This window comes from Simochromis diagramma, unplaced genomic scaffold (assembly GCF_900408965.1).
Source record: "Simochromis diagramma unplaced genomic scaffold, fSimDia1.1 OVJJ01000604.1, whole genome shotgun sequence".
In the NCBI taxonomy this organism is placed as follows: Eukaryota; Metazoa; Chordata; class Actinopteri; order Cichliformes; family Cichlidae; genus Simochromis; species Simochromis diagramma.
In genome coordinates, this window is record NW_024387416.1 from 4,365,003 (window position 1) to 4,379,161 (window position 14,159).

At 39.4% G+C, this 14,159-nt stretch overlaps 1 protein-coding gene across 3 annotated transcripts in view; it reads left to right on the top strand.

The window, feature by feature from the left end:
* The window catches only part of plcb3 (phospholipase C, beta 3 (phosphatidylinositol-specific)), a 57,048-nt gene that overhangs the window by 7,812 nt on the left and 35,077 nt on the right, over positions 1–14,159 (top strand). For 2 of the 3 annotated variants that reach the window (XM_040012217.1, XM_040012216.1), the window contains exon 2: positions 9,880–9,966. In XM_040012217.1, the coding sequence (XP_039868151.1) occupies positions 9,880–9,966 (87 nt within the window). Of the gene's footprint in view, positions 1–6,811; positions 7,125–9,879; positions 9,967–14,159 lie in introns of those variants that run through there. The other variant, XM_040012218.1, reaches the window with a different exon arrangement.

A 14,159-nucleotide genomic window follows, 5' to 3' on the forward strand; every position in this document is an offset into this window, starting at 1 on the left:
CACTGCATCAAAAACATATAAAACAATTACTTACTCAGGTTTTAAGTACTCAAAAACTTTAGAAAGAAAAAAAAAAAGGCAGTTGACTGAAAACGTTTCCTTGCGGAACTCCCATGTAAAACAATATTGTGAGAAATGTCACATGAGTAGTTTTTAAACACTTGGAACCTGTTGTATCAAAACATCAGGAATGAAAGCGTTTTCAAAAATGTCTGAAAAATTGCTCTAACAGTTTGAGTTTTTTTGCGAAGTTCTTATATGCTAATGCCAGTACGGCTGATCGTGCCAAATGGAGACAATATTGGAAGTGACTGAGGGGGGGGTATTGCCTCCAAGACGATATTCAGTTGCTTACTGGGGGGATGGGATGTCTATTTGTAGTACTGAGTTGTATTTTCAGCTTAAAAAATGAAGAGAAATGCACATAGTCTGCACTTTGGCTTATTTGAATTTCACCTTATAGCCAATGAAAGTCAACCTTTTTCAACACACAACCATCATTTTCCTAAATAATTGTACTTGTGCAATGTCCCAATCAGTGTGCATCCATTGCATTGGATAAGAGAAGTTTTTATAGTTTAGTTTTTAATGTATCCCGAATTGCTCATTACTCATAATCTATTAAGCAAGAAATCTATTAGCATGTTAAATGAAAGTAAAACTGTTATCAGCTGAACCTTCTTGTAAAGGTTTGCTTTTCAGCCTGACCGTATCCAGTCGCACGCTGCAGCTCTGATAGGAAATATAGCCACAGCATTCTAGGGTGATCTTTGCTTTCTGAAAACAAGATCAGATATTGTCGAGCCACGCTTCCTTTCCGTTTTCAAATAGACCCTTTGCTGTTCATGTCTCAACGCTGAATTCTAACGATGCTGGAGATGCAAACCAGGGTTTCACAATGGCATGTTTGTGAAAGGCCGTGTTTAAAATGAACACATTTCAGACCAGAGAAACCGATCTCTCTCACGAGCAGAGTCGTCCTGTCCTTTTATAGGAGAGCACAATGAGCTTCACTATTGTGCCAATTGCTCCTGTGTGCCAGTATTTTCACAAAGTGGATATCTTGGTTTGGCTCTCGATTGATGCGCGGAAGCGGCGCGCCACAAATTGCCGTTATGAGACAGATGTTTGGGAGATTAGAGTGAAGGCAGGAGCGAAGGAGTAGAAGTGGAGGAACGGATGCGCAGAATCGCGGGAAGGGCCCGACACCGTGTCGACAAACGCTGCTGACATCCTGACAGAGTGGTGAGAAACAAGGGCCGGATGGAGAGGGAGAGAGAAAGGTGGAAGGTCAACCACAGCCACATGTGAAGTGTTGGGACCGCCATCTGAACTCTGCATCTTGTCTCCTTCTCCTCTTTGACTCTGTTACGAATTTTACCTTCATTTTCTGCCGTCTCTTATCTTGTATGTAATCTCTTGGCCATTTGTCATTGCCATCTTTCTTCCTCCTCCTATTCATCTATCTCCTTCCTGTCTTTTGCTTAAGCTCTTCCTTAATTTTCAGACGAGTCTCCCCTTTGCCCTCCTCTTGTATTTCCCTCTTTCTGTCTTGTGTCTTGTGAGTTTTGAGTCTGGTCAGATGTCATGCCGTATCCAATCGTCCACCATTCGTTTTTGGTCCTAGATGGCCTTTATCTCATAAAGCACATAAAGTACTAGAACCACTGTAATGTGAAAACTTTGTATCACCACTATGGATCTTTCCTGTAGATGAACTGACCAATCAATGTTAGTCTTCAGGAAAGTTGAGCATCACTATGTGATACCGTTTTACTGCGCAGCAAGGTTTCTTGGCTGTTTTCATCGAGGAATAGAAATACACTTGGCCCGCGTAGCGCTGTTAGAAATCACTGTGACAAGCAGACTGTTGAAATTGGATCAGGTTATAGGGATGATTCAAAGAGATGGACATTGGCTGATTGAAGACTGCCGAGGGTGTAACTGTTTATGCTCTGATGCACATTAATCTGAATAGTGTGACGTGCAAATCTGGTGATTGTTCCACATTCAGATTATTCAGCCGCTTTTGTATTTGTGGCACATGTCCGATCAGCTCCCTGAATGTAGACGCCTGTCATCTGTTCAGCGCAGGAGTTGGCTTTCTTGTGTTGCTCTTAATTCTTTGCGCTTGCGTTAAAAGCAAGTTCTCTGCAGAGAAACAGTTCAGCTCGGTAGGTCCGTCGAGTCGAGCGGAGAGCATTTGCAGGAGAAACAAGAATTTTTTTTGTGCCACAGACTGGACTGTAGTCGTTCCTGACGACGACAAACACTTTTGTCTTTACTCTCAAAGGGCACTTTGATCAGACAAGTGCCTTTCAAACAACAATTTTCTCTTTTAGTGAACATTAATCTGCTACAGAGTGCCAGTCCTGTGTGTGTGTGCCAGTAAGGGGGGAAATCACAAAAATGGATCTTGGCACTTTATTTAGCTGAGTGAAACCTGTGCACACTTGGGTATTGTTCAGTATGCAGAATGTGCCTCTGTCGTCGGAAGGGTTAGTGGTTCATTTGCTGCCTATACAGCCCAATCAGATGAGTTAAATGAACCCCGTGGAAATGAAATGGTGCAGCACCTGCAAACAGGAAAAACGGTGCTCGTAAAAGTACTGAGCATGTGCAAGAAGGTAGCACTAACCAAAATATTAAAAAGACTTCAAGAGAAGATCTAGTGTTTAGATCTAGTATGTGTGTATGCCCATCAGATGCCATCTACACCTACACTAAATAAATCTTCACAGACCCGCTTATTTCATTCCTTCCATATTTAATCCTATGGCATACTTTCACATCTCTGGCTTCACTTCTCCCTCCTCGCTCTCCTATGTCTTGAGTCCAAAGGTTACCTACTGTCATCAACTTCTACCATGTTGCCAAAGCAGCTGCTGAAACACACTCGCACTAAGTGCACGCTGGCCCTCTTTCACACACCACTCCCGTAAGCTATTACAAAACACACACACACACACACACACACACACACACACACACACACACACACACACACACACACACACACACACACACACACACACACACACACACACACAGAGTTGCAGTGACCAAAGGTGCAGCCGGAGAAGCCACTTTTATCAGTTTCCAACTAATGGCTTTCTCCTGACTGGCATTACACACACACACAATAATTTGTGGTGAAGGCAGTATAACGTGTGTTTGGCTTTCTACATCTGAGCTGTTACACATTGTGATTTTTCAAGAGGTGTTCATTAGTTTGTCCGTGTAAGACATCGGCTCCAGGGGTGGTCCCTCCACTCTGTGTGTGTTTGACATTATATGGTCAGGTAATGACTGTGTTTGTCACTGGGTCAGGGCATATGGAGGCAGTCTGGAGAAGGAGACACGGTCTTTAATCAATTAAGGAGGAAGAGATGTTTTTAAACGTTGCTTAGCGAGTAAAGCGAGGCAGCGATTGACACGGAGACGATGAAAATGCAAAGAGGGAAATAAGACTTCAGAGGGATCCTACATATGGCGGTTAATTAGGGAGTGGGTGAGGTCCAATTATAGACCCACCATCCCCCTCTTACACCAACACATCATAGGGTGTTTACAGTAAACATGGTGTCTGTGTATTCACGCCCGTGTGTCCGGCTAATGATTTCCTGGTTAGTTTTGTAACCTTTACACTTAATGTCAGGTGGAAAATACCTTTGCCTTTGTGTTGTAAAAATAAAAAAACACCTTCAGATAAAGAATAAAGGCATAAATGACAAATTGTTGTCACTACCATTAATCTTTTGGTCTACAAATTCCTAACTGCAGCCTGCAAATAACTGACTTTATCTATCCAACAATCCCAAAAGCAAAGACGTTCAGTGTACGCTGATTAAAAAATATCAAGCCAAGCGTCAAATCCGAACATTTTTGAAGCTATGGCCAAAGAATGTTTGGCACGCAGGCTTGATTTAAGTGATAGGGAGGAAAAAAACAACTAAACAAAAGAATTAAGTGAAAGTATTTCAGACTTCACGTGGAGTCAGAGTGGATGAACCGTGAAAGAAACAAGAAACTGTGTGTATTTCAAGTTGTAAAGGCAACTAACAGGTATGTAAAATCCAGCAGGCGTTAAAATGCAAATATATTTGACCAATACTGGTGTGTGTGTGTGTGTGGGTGTGTTTGGGTTCATCCTCCAGCCAGTACTTGTAGTATTGCATGTAGGCTTGATAGTGATGTTGTTATAATTCTGGTCATCTGAATCTAAAGATCATGTGTATGTGCTTGCGTGTCTGCCCCCACTAGATTACACAGATACCGCGCATATATTAGTCAGTAGATAGGCAAGTGTCAACAAGAAAACCCGAGTAAGATTTAGAGTTAATCTCATATTTAGTCCCATTTCAGTACAGTCTGAACCAAGCTTAAACCAAAGATGGTCTCTTTATACATCTCTCACTTATGCATGTAAATTAGCAGCACCTGTACTTTTCTTTGTGTGAACAAAGAAATCCGCTTTCCATCATCCTGTTGTACTGGTGTCTCCAGCATGGTTTAAAATATTCCCCACCCTCTCTGGATCTCGGTGCAAAAGGGGTGGGTCTGCCTAATCAGAAAATCCTGTCAGAATTGCATACAGCATCAAGTTTTCCTAGAAACGATTGTGCATTAATTTTCAGGCTGCTGCTTATTTTTCAGCTGCAGGTCTTTCATTCAATTCCAGAAAAAATTCTCAAGTTGTTCCTGAATGTTGCACAGAAGGTACTAACATATGACATTTATAATATAATGCATAGAATAGTTTGCAGATAGCAGGCAGTGAACTAAACCACATAAGCCCCTACATGGCTTAAAAATATCTTTATTACTGCTACTTTACTACTATTATATTACTACTTTATTACTGTTTTTAACAATTAGAGGAATAATAACATTGCAGCTTTTGCTGACTTCGAAGATGACTCATCAATCTCAAACATACGGACTTGATAATGACTGTAGTCACAATGACAAAATGTGTGCTTGCAGTTGAGATGCAGTGTATGTGTGAACCTGATTATTCTGTCTCTGTTTGTCTCTGCTAAACATGACCTGACCTGACCATATTCATGGATTATTGCCTGTTATTTAATATTGGTTATGTGTTTTCTCAGCTCATTATATTCATGGTGCACAGTAGTCATGCTATAGAGTTTGTTAATACTAAGTTGTATACATTGAGAACAGGGTCACTTCAGTGTACTAAGTAGTAACCTTTCTATCCGGTCGTTAAGTGATGATGTGACGAATCCTACTTCCGGGCCTAAAGTAGTCTGCGTTTAATATGGCTTTTGTGTTGTTAACATGTTTAATGTTTTGTATTTTCTTCTATTTAATCTCAAAGCTCCTAAAACAGTCAGTGATCACTGTTGACCTCCCTCGGCTTTTATTACCGCTAATCATTTATTTAAGCTCAGTTTTTAAAACCTTAGGATGTAACTACAGCCCAGCCCATGCAGCAGTATATGAATGACTAACCTCGTATTGTGGATGGATTATCTCCGTTGTTCTCCTGGCTGAAGTTTGGTCCTTTTACAGCATCCTGCCATGCGATTACATTTGTTCCTGACCACCGAGAACACTCACGTTAACTTTTATCGAGTGGAAAAAAAGTTAGCTTGTTTATATTATGCTAACATAGCTGTGTCGCTAGCGGTCACGTAGCACATCATTATATAGCAGCTAGCCAAACTTCAGTAACCCTACAAACGTCACTGCTGTTTAGTTTTCTGTCTTCATTTATGTTGGAAGTGATAACAGAGCTGTACGTTTTAATTTGTTTCCAAAACCCCGCAGTCAGGACATGCTATATTGTATTTAGATAGAAGCTAGCGAGCTAACTTCCTGTTAACTTCTAACTCCGTTAAATTACATAAATTCCGTTTTCATGGATGCCTGGATGTTAAACTCAATTGTTACACCTGGTAGAGCAGACCGCTGATCATTTTATTAAAGATAAAAGACTTTAGACAGTTTTTCAACTCTCAGTAATGCCATAGTGATCGTTTGATACATGGACCTGCAGCGGAGTTTAGGCCCAGACACGGCTAGTGACGTCAGACTTAACGACCGGATTGTCTTCAACTAACAATATGTGTGCAGTTTTATTACAACATAGGCTAGCAATGATTAGCTGTATATCCAGTCTTGCTTTGCAGGGACAGTAGAGCATGAAGCTGAGGTAACATTGTCAGGTCTGTCATATTGTTCCACTTATTGCCGTCATCATTTTTAGCTGGTGAGGTTGAATAGATCCTTAGTTTAGCAAAATCTTTAATTTAAAGGCAACAATTGGTATAATCTTTTAAAACTGGCTTTTTTGTTTGAATGTTTTTGGGTTTTTGTTATATTTGTTTGTCATTTAGCACTAGGAACATCTGACTTTCCAAATGGAAGTTTTAGTTTGTGTTTTCAGTTCTGTTGTCTTGCAGACATAAGATACACAAACAAAAGCTAGGCTGGAGATTTGCAAGCTTCACTGCAAGACATTTGCTCTGACCAATCACCGGCTGATAAGAGGCCATGACATCAGGTCACAGCCTTAAGATGGTAATCACAGCGTGAAATTGGGGATGTATAGCATTCCATTTGCACCAGTGAGTAAGCAGAGGTCACGAGTTCAGTGATTAAGCGCACGTTTGACTTCACGATTGAAGTTGCATTCAAATTATTCTGTCAGTGAGTTTCTGTTCAGAGCAAAGCAGTAACTCCTGGTATCTCTAGAGCTGGCTGGAGCTTCAGACTGTGTTTTTGTGTTATAGCTGCTTCTTGCTAACTAAGCTAACGCAGCTCACTTTTAAAAGAACATATTGCTGCTTATTAAGGCCTGATGATGGGTCTAAAATCGCCCCCTTGTCTACTCAGTCATTGCTAGTCACTATAGCAACAATAAAATGGCTGACATTATGCATGGTCAAGTTAGAAAAATGAGGCTGATTTAAGATACAGCATTAGATTTAACTTCAGCTACCTCTCCTGACATTTTGTTTTATTTTCTATTATAACATTTTTTTCTTGCTCCCATCCACCTACTTCTATCCTGTTCTTAAACCTTTGTCTTTCTCCTTTATTTACCTCTCTTGCTAACCTGCGCTCTCTGTTAGCCAACCTTGGAGCCTAAAATGAAGGTAGGTTCAGCTTAAAATGTAATGTATGTTTTGCAAGGAGTCTGTAAGGGAACATTTTAAGAGTTTGGGAAACACTGGGAATATTTTTGCTTAGGGTTGGTAACACAAGAAGCCCAGCATTAGACGCTAAATTTGTTGCTTAGCATAAAAGCTAAAACAGGAAATACGACTAGCCAGGCTCTGTCCAAAGGTAACAGATGGTGAAAGATAACAATATATCACAAGATATGTGTTGTTTGGATAGCTCATGGGTTTAAATGAAAACACTAAACTAATATGGTGCATATTTATTCCCTTTTTTGGATATAAAGTATAAATGAAAACTGTTAGCATTGTTAGCCGTTTTATAGCTGTTTTATAGATGTAAAGAAAAATTGTGTACTTTAAGTATACAAGAGTATACTTAAGGACTACAGTCCTTTATGGAGTCCCATAAAGTTTTCCTGTCTTTGCCAGTTGCCTCCATCACTTATTTTATCAACCCACTCTGTTTTTGTGTGGAAGCCTTCTAGTGCTTTTTTCCTGTTCGCTTCATTTTTGTGTTTGAGTTAAAATTGCAGTCATTAATATTTCAGCTTTGTTGAACTCACATGATAGCTGCATATGTTTTTCACCACACATTAATGAAATTATAAAGCTTCTTTCCTTTGTTAAGTTGATAGTGAGAAAGTTTTATGTGGTTACCAGGAGGTCCTTCTCTCTCTTTATAATCCAATTATGAGAAGTATATTGTTAAGTTGATGCTTTGGTGTTGTGAGTCTGTCACTTTAATAGCAATTTGAATCAACATCCCTGTTTCCCGGGCGGTCTTGGCAATGTGTTTGTCTGTTGGACCAGAGTGTGACTGTAATTACGCAGCCAGAAGCTCTGTGTGTGTATTTGTGTGCCTGTGTTTGTGCATGTGGTCATCGTATCTTGCGTACGACTCAATAATGATGATGCAAATGATATGTTGATTCAGGCTTCTGTGCCATCATTATGCTGCACATGAATGAGATCTTCATGCTGGTTAAAGCTTGTGGTTTCCAGCTTGAAAACAGCTGTTGAGCAACATGTGACATAAACACACGGTGTCCTTTCCTTTGTCTTTCTGTCCATCTACAATGTCATAAAGTTAAACAAAGTAGAGTTTTATACTAACTGGGTCTTATTATTTTTGTAGGTTGGCCATAATTTTGATGGTAACAACAAACTTTCAGTCAGTAGCGAGCATTTAGGATTTTCCCATCTGTTGAGTCCGTGCTTCTTCTGCTACTATACAGATGGGTCGTGATTTTCCTTGAAAAGTGTTAGCAAAGTGTATCTGTCCCGGTTCAACAATAAGCAAATGAGTTATGTAGTCCATGAAATGTGCGATGACTTTCTTTTCTACAGCATTTTCCTCGTAAATAAATATGTAAATGATTAAAGTGTGAAAGCAGTCCCAAGTTCAGGTGTTTTACCTAATCACTGTTTTTTTTTTTTTTTTTTTTTTTAAATTATCAATGATAAATACCTCTCACTATTTTCACACATTACGTGTTTTTTTTTTTGTTTTTTTTTTTTATAATTAACTACAACTATATTAAAACTGTTAAACAAAAAAAACAAACTAAAATTAAATATATATAACATGCCTTTAAGTTTAGACTACAGTCTTTTCAATATAGTCTGATTAGTCAATCTGAGGATGCATCAGTGGACATGTTTGATACTGGGACTCTGTTTGACTCAAGCGTTCGCATTCCAATCCCCGTTTAGAACGTCTTTAATGTGCCACTGACAAACGGCACCCATATTATGACAAAAACAACAACTATAAATAGCACGGAGGCTAATAAAAGCTAAAGTAAAATTAAAATTCAAAAACAAACTAATGAAAAATACTACAGAGCAATTTGAGACTGACCTAAATACTACACTCTGCTATGCAAGTACAGATTTTACACTCACTTACATTTATATTTTTAAGTAAAGTCATTTAAAAATAGTCATTTGGCTGCGATGGTTTAAGGTTTAACATAAATAACTAGACTTAACAAATGTTAGTCAAATCAGTTTTTTTTTTTTTTCTATCATAGACAAAAATAATTCAGCTTATGTATCAGATTAAGAAATCGCCAAATATCAGTATTGGTATCAATATTAAAATCCTATATCGGTGGGGCCTGATTGCCTTATGTTATGGAACAGCTGGCTGAAACTCCAACAAACTGGCTGTAGTTGGCCAAAAATACCAAATTTCACAATGCTGTTGAGTTATTTATTTTATCAGCTTATGTCTAGTTAGTTAGCAAGGTACTTGCAAGCGTATTAATATTAATCATAGCTTTTGAAATTATCTATATTCTGCTATAGTACAAGCTACATGCTTATCTTAGATTACAGAATATAGTTGTTTCCCAGTCTTCCTGCTGACGCCTCATGATGTAATACCAGTATCCTCTTTCATCGCTGGCGTGGCTCACTTTTTCATTTCAGAAATGTACTTTAGAGGTCTTTACCCTGTGGATAGTTCAGCTTTTTGAAGGATTTAAACTTTTTTACTAGCAAACAATGACGGAGAGCGAGTGTTTGAGACCTTAATTCACTGTGTGTTGTGATAATGTTCCAACATAATACCCCATCAAATTCAAGGCCAAATCTATAAAAAGTAAGACCCACATTGTAATAAACACTGGCTCCTGTTTTGAGTTGCACATTGTGTTTTTTCTCTTCTTGGACCTTTATTTTGTGTTTGCAATTTTTTAACATCTGCATTTCTGTTGTCGTCTAGGAGCCTAACAGTACACAGCCGATACTGATAAACCTGAAAGTTGATCCGGAAGGATTCTTCCTCTACTGGACCATAGGTGCTGGCCAGGTGAGACGTACTCGATGTCTTACACACACAGAGTTACACACATACAAACTGATTACCTTCAAAGTCGGCCAAATAGACTGTCGCACATCTCCGAAGTACTCGGACACGATCAAATACAAATGAGCCACTCTAACCATAATGGGTTTTTAATGTACCATCATGAGTGCTAATATGGATATTACACTTGTTATTTGTCTACTTTAACACCACTACATAGCTACGGTCCCACTTCTCCTACATATTTCATCTGTCTTTCTAAATTGCTGTTTCTTCCTCAGCTCTTTGTGTCACTTATTGTGGTTTTACCGGCCCATTAGTTCAACCAAAATGGGTTTCATCAATTTGTCCTGGCCTTGTTTGTCTCCTGTTTTCTCCTGTTCACTCTGATCCCTGTAGTCTTTGTGGTTATCAGCAATCCTCCATCTCTTTCCCCCCCCATTCATGTGTTATTGCTTTCCAACATCCGTCCTTCCTCTCCTTGACTTAAGAGGTTACGTTTAAGCCATTAGTTTAGTAATATTGGATTTTGCATTTTAGGCATTCAGCAATAAACTGGGAATTGGCAGCATGATGGTGATTCTGACTGTGGTTATGTATGTAGATGTATGGGATCATAATGAGTTATTCCTTTGATATTGGAGTATGGATATGGTAATCTGCTGTCATGGATAAACATTTCCATAAACAAATCCTGTGAACAAAGCTGCCCTTCTGTTATATAGTGAGATATAGGCAATATCTCACTGTTATCCTTTTACTCATCTCTTCACATAACCGGTATATCTCGGTTATGGTGGTCTGGTCTGTCCATTTTATAAGGCTTTCTGGATCAAATGACATTACAGGGGCAGCTCAATTAACTCCCTCCCACACGCGCTTACACACAAACAAAAGTCTTTCCCAGTGACTTTGTTTTTCTCCTTCCCTTTCTTCTGCATGCACAAACCTTCTCCCTCTTTATTTCTGGCTGTCTGTTTATCCAAAAGGCATGTAAGGAATGACCTGTTGATAGGCAATATTATCACTGGGTTCTGTCTGCGTGTTTTGCAGTATGTGTACGCACTGCATGTGTGCGCATAACTGGGCCAGAGCACACGTCACGCTGTCGGCCTGCACATGTGTCAGCATGTGTTTGTGCATTCACATAACAGACACAAGCTTTAAATACTCATTCTATCCTGACGTCTTACTTATATATATATGTGTGTGTGTGTGTGTGGTATTAGGATAATAGGCCATTTGTCGCCTGAGGTGCAACTGTGACACTGTTTAGCAAAGAGTCAGATTGTCAGTCATTGAATGTTTTCAACAAGGTGGTAAAGCTGCTCACTGTGACTGAAGATAGTTTCACAAAAAGATGACTTGAGACAGCATTTGAGGAAAGAGAGAAAAGGGACAACACATTGTTTCCAATGTCACTGATTAAACAGTGTACATCTTTAGTTTTCTCGGAGTCATTAGAGAAAAAAAATCAAAATAGATACACTCTATGCACTTTCTTTTTGCAAGCTTGATGCCTAAATTACCCACAACACAATTGTACCAGTAGTTTGGACAGAGATCCGTGTAGACTGAAGCAGAGGTGAGAGGTGGACCGGACACTCTTTCCCTACCCACAGATTTATCACATGTTGCGCTTTGAAAGAACGTCATCCAGTCTTTAAGTCTGACGCCATTGGCCGTTTCTGGGTCCAAACTCCGCTTCAGGTCCCAAAGTCAAACGAACACTGCGGCATCACTGAGAGTTAAACTGTCTAAATTGTTCGATCTTTAATAAAATGATCAGTTTGGCTGCTCTGCCAGGTGTAACAATTAAGTTTAAAATACAGGCGTCTGTGAAAACAGGATTTATGAAATTTAACGGAGTTAGAAGTTAGCAGGAAGTTAGCTCGCTAGTTTCAACCTAAACATAATATACCATGTTCTGATGAGAGATTTCTGAAAAAAATAAAATGCACAGCTCTGCTATAACTTAATATATAACTGACAGACAGAAAACTAAACAGCAGTCACGTTTGTAGGGTTACTGACGTTTGGCTAGCTGGCATATGATGCAACGTGGTGGCTAGCTACACAGCTATGGTTAGCATGACATAAACACATTAGCACAGTGACGCTGGAGGATGAACGTTAACCTTTTTACACTCAATAAAAGTTAACGTGAGGGTTCCCCGATGGTTTTGGAGAAATGCAATTGTATGGCAGGATCCTGTAAACGGACCAAACTTCAGTCAGAACCACTGATATAATCCATCCACTGACTTTTTTAGGGGTTTGTTTAGATTAAATAACAAGATACAAAGCATTAAAACCATTAAAAAAACAGCCTTAATAATTGCAGAGTAGTTTGGACCTGGAAGCAAGGTTCATACGTCATCGCTTGAAGACCGGATTGTATTGAGTCCATGTTGTTCTGTCACAAAGTGAAATAGACCGGTTTCACATTACTAATCAATTGAATTAATGCGAGCTTGAGCTTCATTTAGAAGAGTTTTTGAGACCTTTACATCATCAGTGTGATTTAAAACCTGAATAAGTTGAGTAAATTTTTAAACATTAAGTTGCATAAAAATGCCAGAAGTACCAGAAATGTACAAATAAAAACTCATATAGGCTAATTTATATTTCATTTCTTTTTGTTCTTCCTAAGTTGCCAAAAGGTTCAATAAAAACACTTCAGTTTTTTGTTTTGTTTTTTTAAACAAAAAACTGAAAAAACTGCTGGAAAATTAGATTTTCCAGCAGTTATTTTGTGGTCCAGGCTTTACAGAGTTAAACAACATTTCCATGATAAACAGCCGTCTGTTACACACATGCTGATTCCTTATTTGCTTGACTCTAAACACTTCTACACATGCTCCGTAGTCCTGAAACTTTTCTAGACTTCACCACCATGCAGCTGCACGTGAGATTGTTTAGTGGGTGGGACAGTTCCAGTCTTTTACTGGCCAATTCTCTAGTGCCAAGCTGGTGTTGTGCTTGTTTTATACCCATTTAAGAATAGAGCGGGCAGTAATTGGGTAGATGTGCCCTCCCTCCTGCTTGCTCTATCAAGGCAGCGCCCTCACCCAAACCCAACAGGGTGTTTCTAATCGTGAGGATCTACAGCAGAGAAACTCCAGCCATGTGTGGAAAAAGGCTGATTAGTTGTTACATCATTTGCGTTGTGGTGTTTCTTTATTTATTTATTTTTTGAAATAAGAAGAACATTAGTTTAATGCCTCCTTTGAAATAAAGTTGCACTAAATGCCAGATTAGATTTAATCCCTGTGAGTGTGATGAAAGAAATCTAGGTGGACTGTCTGTCAAGCCGACTCCAGTCCATTTGCTTGCGTGAACCCAGTTATGCAAACGATGGATTTTCATAATATCAGATTTTATCTTTCCACTACACCAATGCCTAAGTCGAGGAAGATTCCCCTCTGCCTTACTGGAAATGCAAGCAGCAAGCGCTGGTAGTGCCGCCTCATTTGCCTCGTGTGCCACAGTGTTTGACTTTTCTTTCATTGCTGCCTTTCGTCTTTGTTAGTGTTGGCATGACTAAGGCCGATTGTGGTCCCCATTCTTACTTCAGTAGCGGGAATCCAGCTCTCTGATGACCATGGCCACGAAAAATCCTTAAAAACCTTCAGGCCACCAAGGCTAATTACAGGGAAACGCTGGTGTCCTTGACATGGATAGGGTCAGACTGGCAGTGACTAATAGTGTTTGCTCATTATGTTGGATGTTATGTTGAAAATGACTGGCCAGTGCTGTTATATTTGTTTCTTCAGCTTTTCTCAGAATGAACAGCAAATGAGAATCGGGCTCGGGGAAATCTTCCTTGCAAACGTCCTGTTGCTCGTGTTGTTGAAAATAGGCGCACCTGAATGTATAAAAATGCACTCGGGCTTTACAGAAGTCCTAATTTAAAGTGGCTGTAGTCATTTCAACGATACCAGAGTGAAGCTTCAATTCAGCGTTGCGACTCCCCAGGAGATTTCCAAGCAGAGCTGAAAAGAAAGAGGACACTGCAACACAGATATCCAGCGATCATTAATGAGAACAGTTAATACGCTTTTACACAGATGACAAGGGTATTCTGGAAGAAACCCATTTCTCTGAATAGAGCCACCCAAAATATTGGCTCTCCAGTGCATTTTATATTTTTGCCACTCTGACATTTAAATGATAAAGAGCAGAGATTTACACCA